Genomic DNA, 25,253 nt, shown 5'->3' with positions numbered 1-25,253 from the left:
GTTAGTTACTTATTGCTCGGCGTTGCTCGGCCCTACCACCGTCCCTCTATCTCTCTCTCATACAGCTCTTGCACTGTAGTTCGTCAAGTTGTGCCTCAGCCTTCCACCTTATTAAATTCTCTAACTGCCTTCGATCAAGATACACCATTGTCACTAGACTCGATGAAAGTGTCGAATAGGTCAGAAATAGGTTTTACGAGCCAAATAAGCTGCCGGAGTCGAGAAGCTGTTGTCGGAGCCGAAGAGAATTTCGCGCCACATGCTTACACGTGGTGCAACCAGGAGCAGCTGCGTGTGCTAGCCAAAGTCAGGCCGAGGCGCGGGTCGTCGATTCAAGGCACGGGTTTTTGGGTTGCAATCGCAGGTCTGGGCTGACCACGGGTAGTAGATTGGGTTGTCAGCGTCGGTATTGGATTGGGCTTGAAGGTCTCGAGTCGGTTTGGTTTTTGGTCTCGGGTCGTGGCTGATGGGTTAGGCCGTAATTGGGCTTTCTGGTTTGGGCCGAGGCGTCTGGACCGCGGAGATTTCGTCGATCGAGGGTTTGGACTGGATTAGGTCATATCAATTAGGGTCTGAATCTTGGTCGGACTTCGTCTCCTTCGCCCAATTAACAACGAAATTTTTCAGCGGACTCTCTCTCTCTCCTCGGCAACATCGTTTCAACGTCCTTTTTCCTCCTTTTTTTTCTTCCGTTTCCCGTCTCCTCTTCCCCCTAATCCCATTTATGGTGTTAGTTTGGCTCAAAAAAAGTTTGAGACTTCCAGATCTGAGAAGGTCCAAAAACCCAATGTTTTGTCTTCCTTCCCCGATGGTGTACGACATGTAAATCGGAGGTTTCGAAGTCAATTTTGTATGGTTTGGCTTTGCCTAAGCGTCGTCGGTTTCTTTCTCAAACTCTCATGTTTTTTCGTTTTGTTTCTTGCAAGTGGTTTGGTTGAGGATCGGGTTTGGTTCTCGTTTCTCACTGACGACCGCAGAATTTATATATATATTAATATCTGATACGTTACAGATTTTGAAAATTATCTAAACTAGTGTAATTAGAGTCGAAACGGTTTTATTATTAATATTGAGATGTTCAAGTTTGGATTAAACAAAAAAATTACTTGCTACTGAAAAGAATATATAACCGACCCTTTTAATGGAAATTTGGATTAGGTCATAAATCATGATATTTATTTGCGTATACGATGAATGTGATGGCTATTCATACGTATATGTCATGCATTGCATGTGGTCAACTTTGAGACCTCAGGTATGAACGACATGATATGTAAATTATGAAAATGCAATTAACCATATAATTTCATGACAGAATAAAATTCAGTTCTATTAATTATGTATCGGTCTCCTTCAACTAGGATAACATCTCCTAGGACTCCCGGGACTCCCAATCAAATTTTTGAGACCTTGGTTGGAATGAATTCAAGAAAAGCTTGGGTAGGTTCATTCAAGACTATTTGCACACAAAAAATTCGATGAAACTACCAAAAACAAAATCGACCCAACTGATTCGAATTACAAATATTTGCAAATAACAATAGAATTGAAATATTGACATATTAGTTCGACTTTAATTTATTTAATGTACATATTTATTCATGATCCAATGTTAAATTGCAAACTACAACTTTCTTATTAGCTCTATTCAACACGATTCAAAGAGTTTAATAAATCTGACTTATCGTTTAATGAACCAACCTTGAGAATCGACCGAGTAGGCTTCAAGGAACCATCATATTCATTATCAAAATCAAAGGATTTCGACTTTTTTGTTCCTTTGTTCTTCCTCCTTTCCTTCATAATAGAATCAATATCCTCGACCGTTTCCTTGATACTAACAATTTTCTTTGGAGCATGTTTGATTGTAGAAGGTAATGGTACAAAATGATGATTCTTATCATTTTTATCTTTGATAGGCGAAGGAGTAACACAAGAATCATCGTCTTTAGACGAATGGAGCTCCTGTCCATCAAGAACATCATTCTTAAGAGACAAAAGAGAATGATCTGAATTCAGCTCTTGACTCGACTTGTCATGGATTTCATTCTCATGAATCTCTTGAGATGAACCATTTGAATCACGTGACACAGGGTTTCCAAGAGTAACAGTTTCTCGTGCTTTAGATGATAGGATTTTCATAATCAAATGGAACAATTGGTAACATATGTCAAAGAATGGGAACTTGCATTCTCGATTGTCCATTGGAATGTTTTGGGAAGGGATGTTGGATTAAAAGAAAATGTTGGGTGAAAGGGTTGAAGAATGAAGAGGAAATTTGGATGAGTAATGCACCAAATGCATATATACTTTACTTGATGAAGAGAGTACAGACAAATAGAGAATAATTCGTACCTTGAAAGGATGCAACCTTCGCCCCAAAGAGTTTGTCTTCCTATGAATCAATCTCTTACATAAGAAGAGTAAAAAAAAGATCATCATAGAAGAATCATATGGCATTCCTTGAAAAGTAAGGTAAAACTTCCTTCCAAGAGATCCCAATTCAAAGCATGGAAGTCACAGCTTTCTCCTTAACGCTGCTGATACTCGACACGCTACAGTTTTGATATTAGAAAAATGAACCTTAAAACACCCTGAATATAGCTTCAAGCAATAATAGGCGACTATGAAGAGAAAATGGTTCTTAAGTATGTAGACTTTGATGCCCTGAATATAGCTTCAAGCATCAATGTGCAAAGACAGACAAGAAAGAAATGGCAACAGTGTGCAAAGATGTAGGGTATGGCACATTTGGGAGTCGTAAATGGTGGCATCCCAATAAGCGTCGAATGACAACAGAGCAACAAGGCAGTGTGTGGCAGAAAACAGTATGGTTGAGAGATTCAGCAACAAGCAGTGAACCCAACATCAAAATTGTAAGAGAACACAAGGACATTGCCATCGTTTCAGATCTAGGCGTCTTCCAGATCTATGTTTTCTGAAAACATGAGAAAAAAGAGGGGTGTAACGGCCCAAGCCCACTGCTAGCAGATATTGTCCTCTTTGGACTTTTCCTTTCGGGCTTCCCCCAAGGTTTTTAAAACATCTGCTAGGGAGAGGTTTTCACACCCTTATACACAGAATGTTTTGTTCTCCTCTCCAACCGATGTGGGATCTCAAAATCCACCCCTTTCGGGACCCAGCGTCCTCGCTGGTCCTCATTCCCTTCTTCAATCAATGTGAGACCCCCAATTAATTAAGGCACACCGTCTCGTGTCTACCCCCTTTAGAGTTTATTCTCCTCACGGGCAAATCACCAAATGTCTGGCTCTGATACCATTTGTAATAGCCCAAGCACACCACCAGCAGATATTGTCCTCTTTAGGCTTTTCCTTTTGGGTTTCCCCTCAAGGTTTTTTAAAACGCAATTGTTAGGGAGAGGTTTCCATATCCTTATAAAGAATGTTCCGTTCTCCTTCTCCAAGGAGAAGGGGAAAGAAAGGGAAAGAGAGGAAAGGAAAAAAACAAGGAAAAAGAGAGCCAGCAACAGAACGAAAATATATCTTTTCAATTAAAAAATAGAAAAAACTAAAATATATCTTTTAAAATAAAATAAAAAAACAAATGCCACATCAGCTTTCCATTAAAAATTAAAGGAAAAACTGATGGGTACTAAGATGCTGCTAAAATCAAACCTCATGAACTAAAATTTCGAGGCCGAAAACTCACATACCAAAAGCTACTATACTCAAACATCATGGACTAAAAAGTGCCATTCTTTTATCATATAACCACCCAACACAATAAAAAAATGAAAACTGTTATTAATTAGCTGAAAGCAATTCTGATGAACAGGGAACTAGAAAGGAAAAGGATTAAAAGAAATATTTGAATAATCACTGTCACGCTTATCTCTTCTAGAGATGGCTTGAACAAGGAAGATACCAAAAATTATTAGAATTAAAATTCCTAGGAACGTCTCTCGTGTTGATATCATAATTTAGGAGTGAAGTCGTAAACTACACAATTATATATGATAGAATAATAAAAAGAAACTATTAAAATAAAGATGGAACCTGTTGATCTACAAAATTGGATAAAGAAGCTTCTACTGTGAAGGATGATATTAGATTGGAATTCGCCCACAGAGACGCCAAAAAGCTCCCTCATGAAAAAGTGATTTCTCAAATACCCAGATATCACGGACAAGGACCTGAAAGGAGTAGTAGCACACATATAATATAATCAAAATCGTTGCCATGAAAGAAAATTAAAGATACAAATTGAAATTGTGAAGGAATCATGATAAGCCTTTATTTCTTTCGGTTCAATTGTGGGAAGCTAATTCAATGTTGGAATGGTTATATGCACACCAAGGATGGAAAAGGCACTACAAATAGCTGTTCATACTCGCTACTTCAAAGGCCAAGAAGTGATTGAATGAATTATTTTGTGTTTCCGGTTCTTTTTCTAATTTCCTCTTTTTCCAATAATGAAAATGGAAAATTACCTTTTTGAACATTAAAGTTTGGAGCATGTGGAAATTTCAAATAATAATAATAATAATAATTTATTATTATTATTATTATTAACTCAAAAATAGGGAAACTTCATTGTGAAACTTCATGAAAATGAAGTTCCAGAAACTTCACAATGTCGCCTTCGTCTCTTTATTCACTTTCACTCTCTGTTTCTTCTTGTTTTTCCTTTCAAAATTCATTTCGTCAGAAAAATTTCCAAAAATCAAATCCCCTCTCTCAAACCTTCAAACACACTGGACACATTTTCCAGATCTAACCCAATATCCAAATCTAAATAAACAATGTGGAAAAGAAATTGAAATAATAAAAAAAACTCCGAAGAAATTAAGATTTGAAAATAGAAAAATAATTGGAAGAAAAGAAGAAGAGGGAGTGGGAAAGAAAAAGGGGAAGAGTAGAGATGGGAGAGTTTTTATAATTATTTGAATTATTACATTTTACTTTTAAATTGTCATCCTGTTGTCAGAGACTAAAATTGAACATTCCCTAAATCTAATGGTTCGATTTTGAAAAAAAGAACATGTTTAATAAGCATTTCTTGTTTCTTGTTCTTTTTTAGTTTTGAATTAAAAAATAAAATTTTTACATGAAAATAAGTTCTTAAAATTTAATATTGAAAGAAATTATATTCTATACAAAAATGATAGTGCATTTTAGAAAAAAAAAATGATAAACCAATACTTACATTTATGTTTTTGGAAAAAACTAGAAACAAAGACAAGAAACTTCGTTTTGTTGTTTCTAAAATTCCTACACAATTTTAGAAACATTTCTAAAAATAATAAAAACAAAAAACAGGAATGGTTATCGAACACCAAATATTGGAAACAAGAAAGAGAAAACCTGAAATATGAACATTATCAAGGTGACATTTTGAATTCACTGATGCTTCTGTACATTACTCGAAAGGGAGAGTGAATATGATATCATGCACTTACCTCCTTAGATTTATCTCCAGCAACGACAGCACCTTCAGCATTGTATGCTTCAAACTTCTACAAATGCAAATTTATATCAATGAACATCTTCATTAGAAGTGAGAAGCTTAGAAGACTCCAAGGGAGTCAAATTGATAGATATCTTGAGTGAAACAAAAATCTCAGTTGATTATAGCTAAATAGACCTTTTGTTACAATACATATAAAAAGAATCAAAAGACAAAAGCTCATCTTCGAAGATCCTTTCTCTCCAAAGATGCCACCAAAGAGCTCTAGTAGCACAACACTAAAGGGTCTTCCCTCTTCCTTTAAAGTACCAACCATTTAACACTTCCACAAGCCAATCATCGACCTCTTTGGCAAACAAAAAGCGATCCTAAACTCCTTGAATATAACTGACCTCCCTACGAACTTTGTATTCTTGTTTTTAGAATACAAGTTTAGAACTTTCAATCCGTTTGATCAATTAGATTGTGGAGAGGTCAAAATCTTGAAGATAAAAACAAGTTCTCCTTGATCAATGATCATCTTTCTAAGTAAATTTGTTTAACCTTCTTGGGGTTGTTGCTATTGTTGTGGAAATTCACTTAGATTAAGGGGAGCTCTCATGCATATTAGAGGCAGTTCCATTATCACAACTCCTCCATACAATAAACAAAACAATAATGGATCAAATTAAGAAAAAGGAAAAGAACAAAGAAAAAGCAAGCTTTGATAAGCTCTATCTAGGAAAAATCCAGAGTGACGTTACCATGTTTGATGATCAACAATTATTAGATTAGAATGTGATGCATAATAAAAGCCCCTCTACAAGTTTACCGACTACACAACTATAGGGCCTCACTAGTTGCTATGATTTCTAGCATTAATTAGTTACAATAAGGCACCATATTTTACAGATTGCGGAGAGCACACGGTTGTATGCACACGAAGTATGAAACAGTTGAGAGCATAAGAACAAGAATAGGTATAACGCTCAGTATACCTGCTTGGCAAGAATCTCAAGGGTAAGCTGTACGAAAACCTTTTCAAGGTCACTTCGATCAACACCAATCTGTGCATGCAGGGAAAGAAAGAGTACAAGATTATAATCAAACCAGAACAACGACATACTTCCACTTTGAGGAAATTAGCTAGTGATAATATTGATGATTTTTATCGAACCATAATAATTGAAAATGCTCTATAAATGTAGAAATTATATGGCTTGGACAAACCGTTTTAAATTTCTACGTGGCGGCAGACTGGCAGCATTAGACTCATAAAGAGTGAAGTTTTTAGTTAAAAGTTGGATTTGCAAACAACACTCTTTAACAAAGAACATAATATGCTCTGCGACCATTGTAGATAGTTTGAACCATTCAACTCATGGGTATGACTGTATGCGGTTCTCTTGAGTAATGGGTATATAATAATAGTTGGCCTAATTACATGCTTTTGAAATCAATGTCAAACAATCTTGTAAATATAGGTAGTTACTTTGGTTAAAGTATTAGGCATCTGCCTTCTGCTTGAATACTGAATTGTTGGGAAAAAGAAAATCAAGAGTAGGAAGTTCTGAAATAGAAAAGATAAAAACTATTTCAATAGAAGCGGCTGACAAACTCTCTTTCTCCTCTCAATCGTCTGTTTAAAGACAGCGCAGAAACTCTTTGGCTTAACTTACACATAAGAATCATTCAATGTGGACTTGGCTTGAAACATATGAAAGATTTTTTTTTCTTTTTCTTCTTTTTCTTTTTCTTCTTTTTTTTCTTTTTTTCTTTTTTATCTCTCTTTTCTTGTAGGGGATCCCACTTTGGGTTCCTTCTTCGAAAATTGTCATGGTTATTTATAACTAAGCTCCCGAAGGAAGAATTTTTTTACTTTCCTAGGGAATTCGCAGTGCAATATGTCATGATGAAGGGATCTAATCATGAAATGTACAGAAGGGTGACGGGTCAGAAACATAGGTCTGCCAGATGACTCAAAGTTCATGGAACTTGGGAAACTATTATTTGCAGATGAGGTAAGGAGCGCTTCAAAATGCACCACAAAAGGGGAGATGGTAAGATCGAACAATGTTGGTAAAACATTAAAGTGATAAACAGCCTTCTCCCTTCATGTCATGGAGAGATGTCTCATTTCTCCTTTTCAACTCCCCACTAACTCGAATGAAATCTTATTTAAGACGAAAGAATAAATATATATTTGTGAATCTAATGTTGGAGTACTTTGTTCAATTTAGTCTCTTATATATTAATACTTCTCAATTTAGTCCATCACTGTGTAAGATCTTGGTTACGAACACTTGGGTCTGAAGAAGAAGATAAGGGCCTGTTATTTGGTTCTATGTCTGTGGGTCATTTATGTTTATGCTTTATTATGTTTTGGATATTCATTTTCTGTTTGGACTGTAGGTTTTAGGCTTAGTATTGCTATTTTAAGGCTCTGGATGAACTAGTGGGGACAGGCATTGTTTTGATAGAACATCTCAGAGGGATTGTTCCTCTTTTGGAGTTATTGAATTTCTTTTTTTTTTTTCTTTTTTTTTTTTTTTATTTTATTGTTAACCTATCAGACTGTTGATGAATATAACAATTAGTTGATGTTAAACTTACATGACAAAAATAATAGGTGAACGGAAAGAAATTTGGTGGAGAAAGAATATCATTTAAGAGAAGAATATTTGTTTTTACCCTTTTAATAGAGAATTAGAAAAGGAATTACAAACATTTACAAGTTGCATGATTTCATCGAGTATTGACATGTAAGTTGATCATACCAATTTTAACATTCAACAATAGTGAAGGACTAAAATTGAAAATGTTAAAGCAAGGGCGTAAAATTAGAACTTTTTAAAGGGATAATGGAAAAGGCATACCCCAACATTAGAGGTCATAACGTATATTTAGCCAAAAATAATTAACCTATTATTTTTCTCCTCAATGCAGGCATGACCTTCTAAAGCTGAGTAACTAGAAAAATTAAGGAGGAACTGGAACATGGACAGGTTATGAATGTATCACGAAAATATATCTTACTGTGAGCAGCCTGACAAATGCATGAATAGGACAAACAGAAATGTGAGAGTAATAATACTTGCCAATCTAGCTCGTAACGTGCGGATCTTGACAACTGGTAGGATCATTTCCCAGTAAACTTTGTTCCATTTGGATTCTCTGAGTTTGATTTCATTCTTCAATGCCTGTAGGTGAGGCCGAGGTAATAAGTTAGAATCTACATATCTGTCTCGAATCCAACAAAGAATTTGTTTCCTTTCCAAAAAAAAAAACAGAATCTGCATAGCTAATAGACGAGAACAAGTAAAGAAAACGTGGGAAAGAGAACTCGATCTCAAAGTAGGCATAGCTGAAAAGCAAAAGGAAAGGGTGATGCGTACTGAATACATATTCTCTGTGACTGCTTTCCTCAACGATGTTTTGTCACCATTTGCTATCAAAGTGTTTATCTGGAAAACGTACAATTCAAGGTTCAGCAATTTTACATCAAATAAAAAGAAGATAAAACGAGAAGGTAGCCATCAGCTCGTGGGTAAACAAACTTGACTTTTCTTCTTACTCATAACAAATTTCGTTGAAGAAAACTGGAAAATGCATCAATTGCCAAATCAAAAAGGTTATGCTACAAGGGTAATGAAACTATAAAAAGGTTATGTGACAAGGGAAATGGCCTTCCCCCTGCTGGAAAATTGGCTTCAGAAAATGATTTGTGTACCGTCCCCATTCCCAGATACTTCTCAAAGAACAAATCAAGAGGCAACAGCAAACTCTTTTTTAATATTACGTTACAACTTCACTGTATGTATCAACGGTAATCCATTAGAACTTGAAGGAATTTACGATCTTCAATATCCAAACACAAATTATGAAAAAGCCAGGTAGGTTCTTTCACAGAGGAAAATAGTCGTCAATAGAAGCAAAAGAAACTCTTTGGCCTTCAAGAAATTTACAATCTTATATCATCCACAAAATTATGAAAAGCCAGGCAGGTTCTTTCCACAAAGGAAACGGTTCTGAAGATAATCTTACTGAAAGAAAATGTTAAATATATTTCATAAAGCACTTCTTAAACCAGTAATGTGATACACGAATCTAGAATACCTCTTTATATAAATTTACTGCCTCTTCGTAAAATTGTTTCTTTGAGTACCCCTTCTTTCTTAATTTTGCAATTGCATAAGCACTTTTTAGCTGCAAAAAAGAAAAGAAAAAAAAAAGAAAGAAAGAAAGATATCAGGCCTCTATTAGGCACACTCCACAAAACTTAGGCGGCCTTTATCTATTACTTCCATACATGAGCATAAGTTCTTCTATAATAAATCAGCGCATAGAGGTTCACATCAGATAAGCAGCCAATGTACATTGAGCAGACATTGTTTCAGTAGTAAGGTGAACAAGAGCAAGTTTTATTTTTATGAATAACAAAACTTTTTCTGTGCCAACTAATCACAAAACCACCTATTTATGCAGTGTACATACGCTCAAAATTTGGATGGCATCTCACTTTTCCTAGGGAGGCCAAGAATTTACTGGACATGGTCTTAACGTACCACTCCTCCAAGAATGCAAAAGTCGACCTCACCCTAGCTTTTTTTTTAAAAAATCTATGGAAAGAAAAAAATCAAAGAGTAATCACGAAAAAGACAAACTTATACTACACTCTTCTACGATGCGGTTTACCAAGCTCTATCTTGGTGTAAATTGTCTTTGTAAATTGGGAAGTTCTTTGTAAACATCATTAATAAAGTTGTCTTTTATCAAAAAAAAAAATGAATAACAAAACTTTATGAACTAAAATATAGCTAAAGTCAAGTAGAATAAGACCAACTAAAAGTTAATTACAAAAAACGCTTCACCACCAGAGATAGAAACATGGAACCTTAAAAAAGACCAAACATCAATCAAATTCCTTTCAAGACATCTAAAGATTCAGGTGTTCCTCTCACCCTAAAAGCCCCACAAAACCGGACAGATCCCAACACGCCCCAAAAACGACTTCCCCTTCTCACAAAAGGGTGGGTGAAGAAGAAACTCCTCAATCTGTCTCTCTACAACCTCTAGACCTAGAAAAACAAAAGTCAAACTCCACGAAGAAACAACTATAGATTGCATAAGCAAACTCATAGCTCCAAAAAAAAAAAATATATGATCTAGCTAAATTTCACAATAATTATAGCAAGTAATAGTCAGAGAAAACTCAAACTCTAAACCAAACTTCAACTCGACTTCCCTTCTGGTAGCAATATTGAGGATCTCCAACTTCTTTTTCCTAGCTAGAGCATAGAAGTCAAATGTCATGATCATGTTTGTCTAGGGTGTTACCTATAGTTGCATGCTTGTAATAACTTTTTTTACCAAGCTTTCATTTTGCATACCAATTTAGTTTCCTTGTCTTTTGTTAGTGTATGAATCCTCACCACTTGCCATGTGCAAGGGTGACACATTGAATATGCCTCAATGTACTATATGTGTAAGGCTGATTATCATCCTTCCTACCTTGATTGTATACTATAAAATTTGTTGTTTATCTTAGATGCTTTTTAGCATACAACAAATGTTCTCTCAAAAGTTTTCCAGTGATTTTCCAAAAACTTTTCCCGTAATCCCGTTTTCTAAAAATATTTTTCTCAAAAAACGGAGGTGGAGAATGCAAGATAGGCCTATTGTGCCATCGACATCCTGAATTTGAGTTGATTGACTTGCTCAAGCACTAAGTTTAAGTACGTTCTTTCACTCGAACACCTTCCATAAACATTTTGACTTTCCTTGCTTGCCCGGTTAATATTTGTGCAAGCTTCTGACGTAGCAAGGGCGAGAGCAAGTGTCACAATCATTTTGAGAGTCTCAAAAGACTACAATTGTGACCCCAAACATCGTACCCCAAGCCCCCAATGCAAGGAGTTCAGAAAAATGTCAAAACAAGGGAGAATCTCCTTATTCCTTACCCTTGCCAAAAGACATTCCCCCCCACAAGTTGCCAAAGAAGCTAGAGTAAACCTATCATTCGCTTTAGATGGAACTTGGAAAAAGATCACTATGTTTCCAACCTTCTTCTACATCAAAAACCTAATGGGTTTTCTAGCTCAAAAGCTGCCCCCTGCAATCCTTGAGCCAAGCTACCATTCCCAATTCCAACTCCAACCTCTCCACTCATATTCCTCTGTGCTCTTCTACACACACCTTTCATAACCACCTTTTTGAGTAGGTTCACTTGATCAAGGGCAGGAGAAAGTGTCACACAACTGCTTTGAGAGTCTCAAAGGACTTCAATTGTGTCACCAGACATCTTACACTTTGCCCTAGGTTGATTCTTCACTAGCTTAGTCAGTTCCAAAAAATGCCAAAACAAGGGAGAATCATCCCAGACCCGTCAAAAAACCTTCCTCCTCTACGAGTTTCCAAAGAAGCTAGAGCAAATCTATCCTTCGCTTTAGATGGAACTTGGAAGAAGGTCACTCATGTTTCCAATCTCCTCCTCCATCAAAAACCTAATGGGTTTTCTAGATCAAAAATCTGACCCCAAGCAATCCTTGAGACAAGCTAGCGTTCCCAATTCCAACTCCAACCTCTCCACTTGTGTTCTCCTATGCTCTTCTACACACCTTACACAACCACCTTTTTGAAGGTGAAACACCTCATAATCGATGCACGCCCTCTACATCTCATCTCCCTCATCAGTACTTCATTTTGTCATGCAACAATGAAGGGATACGTTCTAAAGCTTAGATAGAAAAGAAACCGGAGAAAGGGATAGGGAAGTAGAAGACTTAAAATTGGGCATTGTGACCTCAAAAGAACACTGATAAATAGTTAAATTGCAGCATAATAGCCTCTTTTTTAAAAAAATAAGAACTTGCAGTTGCAGCATAACAGCTCAAAAATCAAAAGGCTGAAATGGCACAATTCACCTCTAAAATGATATCGTCTTTTGTTCTCCTCCAACCACTTCTTGTGAACCATCTGACATAGAAACATCAAAAGTGCTCAAAACATGGTAAATAATGACAAAATCCAAAAATACTAAAATAGAAATAAATATATAATTAAATAACTAAACCTTCTGAGTTATGCAACTGTCATCTACCTAATGTAACAAAAGACAGACATACAAAAGAAACACAAATAAACCGATTAAGGAATAATCAAAATTAATAACTATTTTATAAAATGGAAACAAATTGAAGGGTTAAATCAATAATTCGTGCTTAATTTCAATATGATCCCTATAATTTTAAACTTTTCAATTTAGAACCCATTAATTGGTTAAATCTCTTAAATCGTCACTTCCATTACCAAATATGAACAATTTTCTTACCTTGGCTATTCTCTTTGGATGTAGATAATGAACTAACATTTAATAAAAGGTGTTTCTGATGATTAAATTGACCAGCCGTAATATTAGGTACCCATTCGTCAACTTTTATTAAGCATATAAATGCATAAAGTCATTGACTTTGAATATCATATTGTAGAAAAATGATATATAGTTTAATATACATGTTCTGGATTTTAAAAAAATGGTGTCACTGTATCAGTGTGTATTCGTGACTCATACCATATCCATGCTTCTTAGACCAATACCCATTAGCTTAGGCATTTAGGTCGAGTGGTAATTCAATGACGTCAAAATAGGAAGTCCTTCATACCCTTGTAAATTAGTATGATATAAGATTAAATTTCAGATAACTATCACTTAAAAGCTTTTGGGTTGAGGGGTGATTTAACAAAAAGAAATGGTAATTTAACCAAAATCCAAATGCAAAAAAAGCATTCAAAGGAAATACTCACAAGTAGTAGTACTAGTGTTGAGCTTGAAGTACTTGGTAAATTGTTGCCAACATAATTGTAATAGGCTCTAATTAGTTTGATTTGCATGAGTTTAATTTATTTAGTTTTTGGTTGTCCGGAGGCAAGTGTAGGATGAGATAATATCGAAATTTAAAAAATAGTTGTTTTCTTTTTAAATAGAATGGTTTTTGGATTCAACTAACCTCTGCCAAAATGGGATTGGTTGACGAGGTGAATAAGGTTCATAGATAATTCCAGGACTCAACATGGAAACTTTGAGGGCTCCCTGCAAGCATGATTTAACAAAAGTATCAAAAGATTTAAGACAAGATGAAAGAGTAAAAGATTTGACAATTCATTTTCAATGAAAAAGATGATAAAAGAAATTAAAACATAAAAGAATTTCAACATTCTATTTGTCCATAAAAATAAACCTTTAGGGTAAATTGATATTGATATTTCTCATAAAAATGATTATTTTAAGTGTTGAGTGCAAGAACAACGTGGAATGAATATAACCCGATGGTTTAGACAGGTTGAAAGAGACAACTGCATTTTTTACCTCGAATAAAACTTATCATTAAAGGAATGAAATGAGATTAATGCTCAAAAGATACAAATGAATAAAAGGATTGAAAGAAGAAACAAACTAACAAATAAAGATAAAACAAAATTACAATGTAAAAATAAAAGGTTCCGACTTCAAATAAATATATTGTAAGGTAAAACCAAAAAAGAGCTTTTTCAAAAACTGTTGAGAAGCCTTGAGCCTAATAGATTCAAAACAATCAAACCAAAGAATACGCTTGTTTTCCAATATCCTCAGATTTCCTTCTAGCCATTGTTAGATTGTCTGTGGTGTCTTTCAGGTTTTTGGTTGTCTGGGAAGAGTTCCTTTGTTCCTTTTCTAGTTTTTCCCTTTTGGTTAGACGGTGGATATTATTTGGTTTGCTATTGAATTCTTTCTTTTGGGGCTCTGTTTCAGCCCACTTTATTTGGTCGGTTTATCATTTTTTTTCTTTTTCTACTCTCATGAGGTGGTTTCTTCAAATATCTTGTACCCTTTCATGCATAAATAGAAAGATGTTTCTTGTTCATAAAAACTGCAACCACAAAAGCAATGAAAGCCCTATAAGTAGCTGAACAACATTACATTTTGTGTTCTTTGAAAACACCCACTGTGCCTTGAATATGTTGAAAAGACTATAACAGCAAGCCAAAGAATAAGGACATTCTAATAACAAATGAATTAACATCTCTCCATCCGCAGAACAAAGTGAACATACTGTAATGCATGAAATATTATTTAGGTAATTTTTTCGGAGCACCTCAGCAGAACTTAAAAGAACTGTTAAGCAAGATCCAAATCAGAATATTGAACCGTTTTGGACCTTCAGACTTCAAAACTGATGAAAAACCCTTTTTTTCATAGGACTAAATGAAGCCAAGATAAGGATCATGGTGTTCCAAATGTTCCAACTATACCTATTACACGATCCAAGGCTAAAAAGATTCAACAAGCATTCATTCTTCATCTACAAAATTAGATAGGCTCGGTTCAATCTCTATTTCATGTGTTACAAGCTGATTTGATTGAGGAATGACCATTTGGAGCATCATACGTGAATATTTGACAATCGAAGTAGAAAATGGGGTTGTTATAAATAACACTTTATTGATAATTTCTTTAAAAATTTTATTTTTTTATTTTAATTCCATAATTTCTTGTAGTGGGCAAAAGGGTGGAAAGTTAATTGTCAAAGTGGCCATAACTTCTTTATGTTTTAGTGGACATTTGAAGGGTAGTGGGGAGTAACTTCTTTTAGTGGGCATTTGAAGAGTTGGAAGTTTCTTGTGTGGAGAGACTATAAATACCCACAAATTAGTATTTAAAAGCAGATTTTTGATGAATGAAATTAAGCTCTCAAGTTGAGACTTTCCCCCTTAGAAATTTGAGCATCGCATTTGTTATTTCTAAGTTTCGAGCAATTCATGTGGTAGATTGCATCCGAGTCATTCAATCAAACCTTGATCAAGTTCGATTGTGGAGTGACTCAATTTAGAACAAGGTTTCAAATCTTGATTCTATATCTTTGATCTTAAGAGGTAATCTCATTCTAGCTTTATCTCTTGGTTGATCCGAATTTTGTAGGAGTTAATTTCTTTGATTCAAGGGTTCTTGCTTCAACAAAACCTTGGATCGTTGGGTTGAGGATTAGAATTGTTTTATCAATTTGGTATTAGAGCCTAGATTGCATCTTTGTGGCCTAATCTAGAATTGATTTTATCTTTCATTTATGTCATTAATTATATTTTGTTCAAATATGTCCATTTATTCTCTTGTTGTCATTTCTAACATTCTTTATCATTTTTTGTTTTTATTTTTTACTTCGTTCTCATTTTCTTCTTAAAGATCATATTTAGATCTTCTTGAACAAAAAAAGAAAAAAAAATAGAATTTTGCTTCTTAATATTGTGTATATAAATTGTTCTTATCATTTATTTGACCATTTATTAGACCATTTGCATGTTTATTTGAGTATCAAATCAACTTCAATTCATATTTTGCTTAAGCTGTCTAAATTTGTAACCCTTGTGTTTGATATTTTTCATTCCTAATTCAAACTCGAAGATAACTTCTGAATTTACCTGAATTCCATAAAAAGAAAAGTTAGATCATTCTCTTGTATGTTATAATTAAAAGGTCATTTAGCCAAAATCATAACGACCTTTTTTTTTTAATTTATTTTCTGTGTGCAGTTTTACCCAAAGATATTTGTGTCCCTTATTTGTTTGATCCTTTCTTTATTTTATTTTGTTGTAAGTTTATAATTACCTTATCTTGATTGTCTTGAATAGCTCGCTACTATATGAATTGCTTTATCCATACCTTGATCATAATTTAATCACCTTCCCAAATAGCCTATCTTTGTGTGTAATAAGCTCAATGCCTCTACTTGTGATCTTGCTCACACTAGCCTCCAAATAGCCTTAATACTCACAAGGAAATACTCATAGGTGCGGCAGCTTGATAGGCTTAATGCCTCTACTTGGTGTTAGCCTCCAAGGACTTCTGTAATTATCTCTTAGGTTCTATTTAGACCTATGAATACTTTGTTGTATAGTTAAGGTATGACTTCTCTCGTTGGGCTAATGTATACTTTCATTTTCTCTTCATAAAAGCTCAGCTTCTCATAAAACAAAAAACATATTTATCCTTTTACATGATATGATATCAATCCTACCATGTAACAAATTAATTTTAAAAAACTATAATGTAGAAAGATAAACAAGCAACAATCAACATTTTCAAAATAGGAAAGCCAATTAACAAGCAATTATCATAGTCTGCATTTACAAGGAGTTTGTTTCATGTTTAACAGAATTAATTAAATGGTAAAACGAACTTAGATCAAGATAACCATAATTATTCCACAATTAATGATTGAATCCCAATGGAACTGTCTTGAATGAACTATAACGTCATCAACTAGGCAAAAATAAACTCACCATTTGACGTGCTTGTGGGGGGGCTTTTGCTTGTGTTGTCGCCAACCTAATGCCAATGCCATGCGAGAATATTGACAAATCTGCAGCCTAAGAAGTTTTTTTTTAAAAAAAAAAAAAAACAACAATATAAGTTCAGTGAAACGAAAAATGGAGCCAAGTCGTATAAGTTCAGGAAACTACCACTGCAGAACATATTATCATTTTATGACCCCGAGCCAGTGAAAAAGCAGTGTGAGTGTTACTGAGGAAAGAAGTTTTCTGAATACCCAATTGACTAACTGAACCACCTGAAAACCATATTCATTTTAAGAAGTTCCTGCAACTAAGTCTAAGGTAAGAAAATTCAAATAGAAAATAAAAAAAATAATAATAATCATCGAAGTTACCATTTGTGATGCCACATGAATAGTTTGCTGAACTTCCAACCCTGAGCATTGCACATTTTACAATAACACGTTAGACCAAAATAAGAAGATGAAACATATTCAATCTCACTACATAAAAAGGAAAAGATAAACACCCTTATCGATGTTGCCAAGAAAACGAGAATAAAGAACAAAAAATCCAATAACATTCATGTAGCACCTAACAGTATGATTAGAAATTAAGCTGTATTCAAGTAAATGATATTCCATTTCCAAATTTCCAGCAGAATGTTACATTTTCCAACCAGCTAAACAATGATTGAAAAAACGCCTTACACTCAGAGACCGCCATTACCTACCTGAGCTTTCTCATTCCCCAAAAAAATCAATTGTGAATTTAAGAAAGAAAAAAAAAACAGTAGCAGAGTTCAATTTTCCCTTACTATCAGCCACTCAACTTTCTAAATTCTTGGAAACCAAACAAAAAAAAAAAAAAAGGAAATCGCAAACTATATAACAAATGCTTACCGAGAAGTAAATGCTCGATTCTGTGCCGTGCGATACAGGGTTTGGAGTAATCTGGAATTCATTTCTAGTACCAAATCTGAAAACCTCTGGTGCTATTTTCTCCGATCATGAAAAGTAAGATCGGTCACAGGAAGAGAGGTTTTTGCTTCGAAGGGTTTAACGGATCAAACAAACGAAACGGAAGCCAGAAATGTGTTGGCCCAACCTATTCCTTTGTGTTTTCTTTTTTTAATGTATGTAAAGTACGTTAATTGTTTTATTTTTATTTTTTTATTGTATCTACCATTTATTAGGTGCCTACATTCAACCTAACAACCTGTACCAACTCAACTCAAATTATAAGGGTGGAGTTAAAATTGGATTAGCATTTCGAGTAAGGTTGGGTTTATTTTTTCTGAACCCGAACTGAATTGGTTCGGATTCGAGTTCGTGGGCAAACCCTTCGAGTTGACCCGAGCCAAAAAAAATTATTAAACATATTAAGAATTTTTTATTATTAATGATTTTGTCCGAGAGATTATTATTGTATTGTGAGGAAATAGTTGAGTAGCCCAAATTGTAAATCTACCCTTTGAGAGAGTTGTGATGTGTTACTACCAAATTCAAATATTTGTACCAGTTTGATTTGCACCGTAGAAAGGATTGAGTTTGCTCTTGAACTCGTAAAAAGAGTGGTGTAGTGGTTTGGCTCTAATCCGTGGAAAGAGTCGAGAAAGTTGTTTATTCAAATTCCCAAGAGGCACTTGGAGAGTGGAGTAGGTCAGGTTTTGACCGAACCACTATAAAACTACGGTGTCTTATTTTCTAACTCTCTCCTATTTAGTTTCAAAATTATTAGGGTGATTTATGGCATGTGTCTACTGATTATTGTTTTGATCTGAATTATTTTATTCCAATAATCTTCATCTCCTAAAAGTTTCATTATTATAAAAATTAATCACATTTAAATACTTTTATCGTTAAAACCCTATTCACCCCTCCAGGGTTGCCATATCGATCCAACAATTGGTATCAGAGCAGGTTGCTCTTATATATTTTTCATATAAACTTTATTGTTTAAGCTTATGGCAAACCTACGTGTTAATAATGGTTTTAGTGAAGGACAATAACCTCTAGGCCCCTTATTTTGATGGAACAAATTATATATATTGGAAAGGTAAGGATGAAAATTTATTAGCAAGTTCTTACCTTCCAATAAAAATTGTTAATAATATTGAGGTGCCTAAAATAGAGGAGAAATTTGATGAGCTGATAAAAAATGTTCTTTTAGTGCTATAAATATTCCATTGTGCGATGAATTTAATAGAGTATTTATGTGTTCTTCGACATATGAAATATGGAAAAGTCTTGAAGTAGCTCAGGAGGGAACAAACAAGTTAAAGAAACAAAAATTAGCATGTTAGTTCATAATTATGAACCATTTAAAATGGATGATAGTGATGAAGAAGTAGCAAATTTTTGGCTCATAGTGACAAAGAGGATGAACAAGAAGATGAGGTAATTCTTAAATTTCTTTCATATCATGAATTGGATTGAAAATAAGTCTTTATTAAATGAAATTTCTTGTTTGAAAGGGAATGGTTATAATATTGTTAAAATTGATGTACGCTGTGAAAAACGTGTATTTGATTGTGATGAGAAAAATACATTAATGGATGAAGTTAAGTTTCTTGAACCCTCGTAAGTTAATTAAATTTCTCAAAGAACTTGGCAGGGCTAAAAGAGTCCATTAAAAGGTTAACAATAGGGGCTCTAGGGTGATAGAAGAGGATTAGGCTATATTGATGAATGTTCTACACGTTCAAGTTCTAAAATAATATTTGTTAAAACATTCTCTATCATGTCTCATTCTAACACATTTAAATTTGTATCTAAGTAATGATAAATCTAGATTTGTGTCTATAGTCATTAATGTGGTGCTGAAGGTCATATTAGACCTAAGTGCTTTAAATTGAAAAATTCTCAAAATATTCATTCAAGAAGAAATTCTCAGAAATAATTTTTCCATTGAAAATAGAACACATAAATTTATTGAGTCATTAACGTAGGGGGAGAATATGCTCTTGAGTGAATTTCAAGTATGAAATTTATGATGATATATTAGCATGTATTGATATTATTACATGGACGGGTTTACTTTCATTTTTATGAATTTTTTCTTGAAATGGTTTGTCATCATAAAAAGGGGAGATTGTTGGCTTTTTGGCCCTCGATCTCATTTTAATTAATCTCAATCAATTAATTGATTGATGTTTTGATGATAACAAACCTACTTTTAATTATTAAATTCAGTATTTTGAACAATCTACTGTATAAGATTGGAAATAACGATTTCAACGACTTTTCAATTACTCAAATCAGAGCTAAAACGAAGAAATTACAGTTGAGATAACATACCCGACATGATGATGTGGCAGCAAAATCAAAATGATGGACAAATCAAAATATATCAAAGTATGACAATTATAATGTTGGAAGAGTAAAAATGGTGAGTTTTTTTTATTATTATATTTCTAAATAAAATTATTTTTATAAAATTTAAAAGTTACTCACGTCGATTTTTATTATTACTATATTATATTATTATATTATTATGTTTTAAAATTTTGGTGTTTACTCATATACCTTTTATTATTATTATATTATTATATTTATAATAAATTTTAAATTTGTTATTGGAAGGTTATTATTTGAGAGAGTTGTGAGGAATTATTTTAAATCTTCGTCTTATTTGCTGGGGGAATTATTATTGTATTGTGAGAAAATAGTTGTGAGTGGCCCAAATTCTAAGCCCAAATTCTAAATCTCAAATATTGAATCGAGTTTGCTCTTGAACTGCAGTGTAGTGGTTTGGCTCTGATCCGTGGAAAGAGTCGAGAAAGTTGTTTAAGTTGTTTATTCAAATTCCCAAGAGGCACTTGGCTCTGATCGTAAACTATCGGTCTCGCAGCTTTCCCCCTCATGTCAAAATCCCTCCCCCTCTCCTGTAAACTATCGGTCTCGCTGCTTCCCCCTCCTATCAAAATCCCACAAGCTTCATATCCATTTTCATTCTGTTATATCCCTTTGGGTTTAGGGATAATCAGGCTCAAACTGATGACTTCCGCCACGTCAAGGTGATACTCTACCGCTAAGTTATATCCCTCCATCGAGAAATAAAACTGACTATTCCTAAGGTAAAGAGGCAAGAAACTCAACGCCACTATTCTTGAATTCAGAATTGGGCCTTCTTACTTTCGCACTATTACGGATGGATTTAATTGTCAATTGCTCTTATCGTAAATAGGAGTGATTCATACTCGAGCTATAGCATACAGTTTCATAAAAACCTTATGATTTTCTAAATCACATAAAGCAGATGAAATGAGGTGAATCATCCAGATCTTGAATCTACACAAGGACCCAACGAACACTATGAAGTTACCCAAAAACTTGAAATTCTCCGTCTACCCACCTGAAAATCACAAAATTTGAAATGTATTGTAACACTTAATGGAGTTTGTAAGTGTTGAGATATAATATTTGAAAAATATATTAGTTATGGAATATATCTTAGATATTATATCTTAAATATTTTATTTTATTCTCAATATTTAATTAGTTTATATTTTTCCTTGTTTGTAATTATTAGTTAATAGCTTGTATCATATTTAGATGTTATGAATATCAATGAGAATACACATCTTCGATCTCAAATTTATTTCTCATTCTTAACCTGGTATCAGAGCACCGATCTTGATATTCTTAAATATCAAAATTTCCTCTTGAGTTAGGGTTTGATATCATAGCCAAAGTCAAACCCTAACTCAATCAGTAAAGCCTTTAGGGGGTAAGTTAATGATTTGTGTTCCTTTCTTTTCTATTTGGTTGAGCTGTTTGAACGTGCCCGTAGTCAAACTTAGAGGGTAAGTTAATGATGTTTGAACGTGCGCTTGCCCGTAGTCAAACTTAGGAAGTAAGTTAATGATTTGTTTTCCTTTCTTTTCTATTTGGTTGAGTTGACTGAACGTGTGCTTGCCCATAGTCAAACTTAGGGAGTAAGTTAATGAACATGCCTAATGGGTTCATGTACATATGCATAGACAATGGCCACAAATTTAGGTCCTAACAATCATAAATACACTATTATAACACAAACTTTTTGGTAATAAGATGGGAGCACGAGACCTCATTGCATTTAATTATGATTGCATGAGACCTCATTGCACGAGAATAAATTATGATTTAAATTGCATTTGATTCTTCCATTGTTATATTTTGATACTTCAAAATGTCTATTTTTAACGTTAAATTCTTAGTACAATAATAATTAAATTACAATTTGATTAGAGAATTTTATCAAATCATTGGGATGACTTCTAACTTTTAAATCATACGACTAAATTTAGTCTTCAAATTTTGGCCTGTATTGAAAGTTCTATGACCAAAATCAGCATTTGAAACAAAGATATTTCCGGTCTAAGACTTCTAAAGCAAATAGGCAAAACCTTGCATTCAGAAGACTTGAATCTACATTTCTATGGAATCTAGAATACAATGACAAAGATTATAATATGGGGACTTACTTGAAAAGCCACAGGAGATGCTATCTGCAAAGCTTTTTCGATAACCACCTCTTTCGTGTCGTGACATCCATGGCGACGAACACCTTGGCCTTCCTCTCATCTTCTAAAAGTTTACAAGCTTCCAAAAACAACTCATCATCCATGTCTGGCACACTCTGGAGTGCAGAAACAACATTTTCTATTGAGTAATCCACGACATGGACCAGATTTTTCACCAAACTTCCCTTATTACTGCCTATTTCTTGCATCTCTTCCTTGATTCTCTTGACCCTTTTGTTCCCAACGGAAGTTGATGGAGTGGAAGATTCAAACCCCTTTCTCTCATAAGATGTTTTGCATTCCCTTCCATAAGGCTTACATTCTGTAAACAAATCACTTCTACAAATTTTTCGAGTAGCATCTTCAACCTTTACATTCAGACGAGAGCTATCTAATCTTCCATCTCGAAACTCATCATTATATATCAAGCACAAATCTTCATACCTATGGATGATTCTGCCTCTGCATACACTATCATTTGCAAGCTCCTGCAGAAAAAGAAAAAGAAGTGAATTGGGCATCATTTTAAGAAATGGGAGTCTGCTACGCCAAGGATAACAATGTGTTTTCGAAGTCGGGAAACACAAAACGCATATAAATGTGTCATTCGTGTGCCTATCACCCATATTCAATCATATATGACAAGGCAAATAAACAAGTACACCGAGAAAAACCAAATTGTTAGGTTATGGATTTATAGCTTATTATCCATCCTAAAACTATATATGATAAATGACATATAAATTGTTCGCTGCTATGTATTTAAAGAGCTATATATGATAGATAGTTATATATAAGAGATGTTATATCTGATAAAACTATATATATAGTAAACTGAACTAGATAGTTATATACAGTAGATGTTATATCTAGTAAATCTATATATATACTCCATATACTCCTAGGCAATGCTTTGAAAATGAACTTTCTGCATTTTCTGTATTCTTTACATTAATATAGTTATCAATATAAACCTCTAACCAATATTTCTTCTTCTATTTTCTCTCTCCTATTTCTTTGAATTCATCTAGATCGAGTGTGTGTTGTTGTGCGATCCTAACACAAACAACTAAAATTATTTCGACAGGTAAAAGAATAAAGGAATAAATTTAGTCCCCAAGCATTCAAAAGCTACTTAGAACCTCTCTAAGGTTCTAAACTGTTGACCAACTTCCTCCTTTCCCACTCACTATATTTACTATCCAACTCCCATGGACGATCTTTTGGCTTATATCTATTGTGCCCTTCATAGTATTATTATCACATACCTTAATACGAGCTTCACATACTTCGTTATCGGCTACCATAGATTGGCGAATTCCGCCACGTGCCATATTTTTCTGATCGACCATATGTTGAGCATCTTTGTATTCCTTCTTTATGCTAAAGAATCGACTTTCAAGGAGATCTCTATCACTCGTAAGTTCAAATGTCTTGTTAAATGAGGCAACCATCCAGGCCCAAGCATGATCTGTGAATGTAGATCCGATCTTGTTCCCTCTACGGACTTGCTCTAGCATGAGGTCAACATAATAATCATCCATCTGGTTCGTCCATTCAGTTATTGCTTGATCACTATTATCAGAAAAGAATTGCTCCTCCTCTTCATCTACTGGAGCAAAACAAGACAATAAGGACAAGTTATTAGAGATTGTTTTTCAAAATGGCAGACTTGAGACCCAAAATAATCAAAGTTAAGCTATTCTAATAATTCATTCACTTTGATCTTGTTCTCTAAATATGAAATCAAGTAGACATAAACTAGATTACCAAACATCACCCAGTTATACTGAGTGACCAGAGAAAAGAATATACAGAACGACAAAGTAAGGCAAAGAATATACAAAACGACAAAGTAAAGCAATATTGAGCCAATACTGTTGAGGATTGTTGGGAAGGAGTCCCACTTTGGCTAATTTAGAGAACGATTAAGGAATACATCTCCATTGGTATGAGGCCTTTTGGGGAAACCAAAAGTAAAGCCATGAAAGCTTATACTCAAATGGATAATATCATACCATTGTGAGGTTCGTGGTTCCTAACAGATTGGTTTCCTTACAGAAAAAAATTAACTGAGCTCCTTTTGCCTCAACAAGGGTGAAACCAATCACTTGATGTGATGGTTGCAGCACTTTAATAAACAAACTTATAGCATAGTATCGGTCTATTTGAATCTCCAACAAGTGCAATACATACACTTTTTAGACGACCTGCAATTCGGCTTGCATAAACTAAAATGTGAAGTATGCAACATGAATTCACAAGTGACTCAAGTTTATAACTACACGTATCCTGAAGAGAAGTACTGGAAAATAGAAACTATTCTAGTGTTTTCTGTACGGAAAATATGCTAGAAAGAGAGAGACCAATATTTATTTCCGGATAACTGTCATTGGCATCCACAGAGTCAAATAAACAATGTTGGTGATTTGAAGTATAGCTGTTTCCAAATATCAAGAACAAATCATTGAAATTTGGAAGAGCCCTGTTCTGGTACGATCTTGCATCTGGATATTCCTGCCAAGTCTAGGTATAAGCCTACTTCAATAAGAAAACTTTAATGAACTTAAAATTTTTAATGATATAATTACCTCAATGTATGTGTCCCAGAGGTCATCTTCAGCAATTATCATCTGTTGTAACTCATCCCAGACAAAACCATCCTGATCAAGTAGGAATTTCATATCATGAAATCTTTTCCTAAGATTAAAAAATCTACTTTTTAATACATCTTCATCGTGTTGAGGCCCAAACTCTGCACTGAACTTGGAAACCATATGATCCCAAGCTTGTTTGTTGAAATTTTGATCAACCATATTTCCGATGCGAACTTGATGTAACATTAGGTCAATAAACCATCTGTCTGTTTGTGGCATCCAATCAGATCTCCAGTGATAGCTATTGCTAGTTCTGACACCTTTAAAAAAATTGAAAATAAATGATATGTAAAGGGAAGTCCTCAAAGTAAACAAGATCCAATTCAATATTTTAACAAATAACTTAAGACCTCAGTAGACAATTGGAGGAGATCCAAAGA

At 34.2% G+C, this 25,253-nt stretch overlaps 2 protein-coding genes and 2 long non-coding RNA genes across 14 annotated transcripts in view; 2 read left to right on the top strand and 2 right to left on the bottom strand.

Moving 5' to 3' along the window:
* The window catches only part of LOC111467848 (L10-interacting MYB domain-containing protein-like), a 32,222-nt gene that overhangs the window by 618 nt on the left and 6,351 nt on the right, over nucleotides 1-25,253 (bottom strand). For 5 of the 7 annotated variants that reach the window (XM_023112906.1, XM_023112909.1, XM_023112908.1 and 2 more), the window contains 4 exons: nucleotides 24,808-25,133; nucleotides 24,583-24,733; nucleotides 23,485-23,828; nucleotides 21,996-22,704 (listed from right to left, as the gene is read on the bottom strand). In XM_023112906.1, the coding sequence (XP_022968674.1) occupies nucleotides 22,198-22,704; nucleotides 23,485-23,828; nucleotides 24,583-24,733; nucleotides 24,808-25,133 (1,328 nt within the window). In that variant the 3' untranslated portion in view covers nucleotides 21,996-22,197. Of the gene's footprint in view, nucleotides 1-21,995; nucleotides 22,705-23,484; nucleotides 23,829-24,582; nucleotides 24,734-24,807; nucleotides 25,134-25,253 lie in introns of those variants that run through there. The other 2 variants (XM_023112907.1, XM_023112910.1) reach the window with 2 other exon arrangements.
* On the bottom strand, nucleotides 1,155-17,801 carry LOC111467908. 5 transcript variants are annotated; one of them, XR_002714632.1, is made up of 14 exons: nucleotides 17,613-17,801; nucleotides 17,106-17,146; nucleotides 16,900-17,006; nucleotides 16,720-16,806; nucleotides 13,413-13,495; nucleotides 12,330-12,381; nucleotides 9,523-9,612; nucleotides 8,802-8,870; nucleotides 8,505-8,606; nucleotides 6,405-6,473; nucleotides 5,420-5,476; nucleotides 4,017-4,153; nucleotides 2,356-2,555; nucleotides 1,542-1,965 (listed from the first exon to the last, which is right to left on the bottom strand). XR_002714632.1 is itself a non-coding variant. In XM_023113004.1 (12 exons), exons 1-12 carry the CDS (start codon nucleotides 17,672-17,674, stop codon nucleotides 4,067-4,069), a joined length of 906 nt encoding a protein of 301 aa, XP_022968772.1. In that variant the 5' UTR covers nucleotides 17,675-17,801; the 3' UTR covers nucleotides 3,744-4,066. The 5 variants fall into 5 exon arrangements, 3 of the variants coding, with proteins under 3 accessions (XP_022968772.1, XP_022968773.1, XP_022968774.1); XR_002714633.1 differs by lacking the exons at nucleotides 1,542-1,965; nucleotides 2,356-2,555 and adding an exon at nucleotides 1,155-1,409; XM_023113004.1 differs by lacking the exons at nucleotides 1,542-1,965; nucleotides 2,356-2,555 and having other exon boundaries at nucleotides 3,744-4,153.
* On the top strand, nucleotides 9,624-10,042 carry LOC111467967. The gene is made up of 2 exons (XR_002714665.1): nucleotides 9,624-9,810; nucleotides 9,892-10,042. It is a non-coding gene; the product is annotated as an uncharacterized LOC111467967 (long non-coding RNA).
* On the top strand, nucleotides 10,369-12,259 carry LOC111467964. Its single transcript, XR_002714662.1, has 2 exons — nucleotides 10,369-11,626; nucleotides 11,966-12,259. It is a non-coding gene; the product is annotated as an uncharacterized LOC111467964 (long non-coding RNA).

This window comes from Cucurbita maxima, unplaced genomic scaffold, assembly GCF_002738345.1.
Source record: "Cucurbita maxima cultivar Rimu unplaced genomic scaffold, Cmax_1.0 Cma_Scf00035, whole genome shotgun sequence".
Lineage (NCBI taxonomy): Eukaryota > Viridiplantae > Streptophyta > Magnoliopsida > Cucurbitales > Cucurbitaceae > Cucurbita > Cucurbita maxima.
This window is presented reverse-complemented; position numbering and strand designations above follow the sequence as displayed.

Bases quoted from the DNA above. Each gene is read 5' to 3' on its own strand.
- LOC111467908 (XM_023113004.1), bottom strand. From the start codon at position 17,674: ATGAATTCCAGATTACTCCAAACCCTGTATCGCACGGCACAGAATCGA. The intron at 16,807-16,899 runs GTAGTTTCCTGA...AAAACTTCTTAG, and splicing joins TGATAATATGTTCTGCAGTG to GCTGCAGATTTGTCAATATT. The intron at 8,871-9,522 runs GTATTCTAGATT...TACGTTTTCCAG, and splicing joins CAGTAAATTTATATAAAGAG to ATAAACACTTTGATAGCAAA.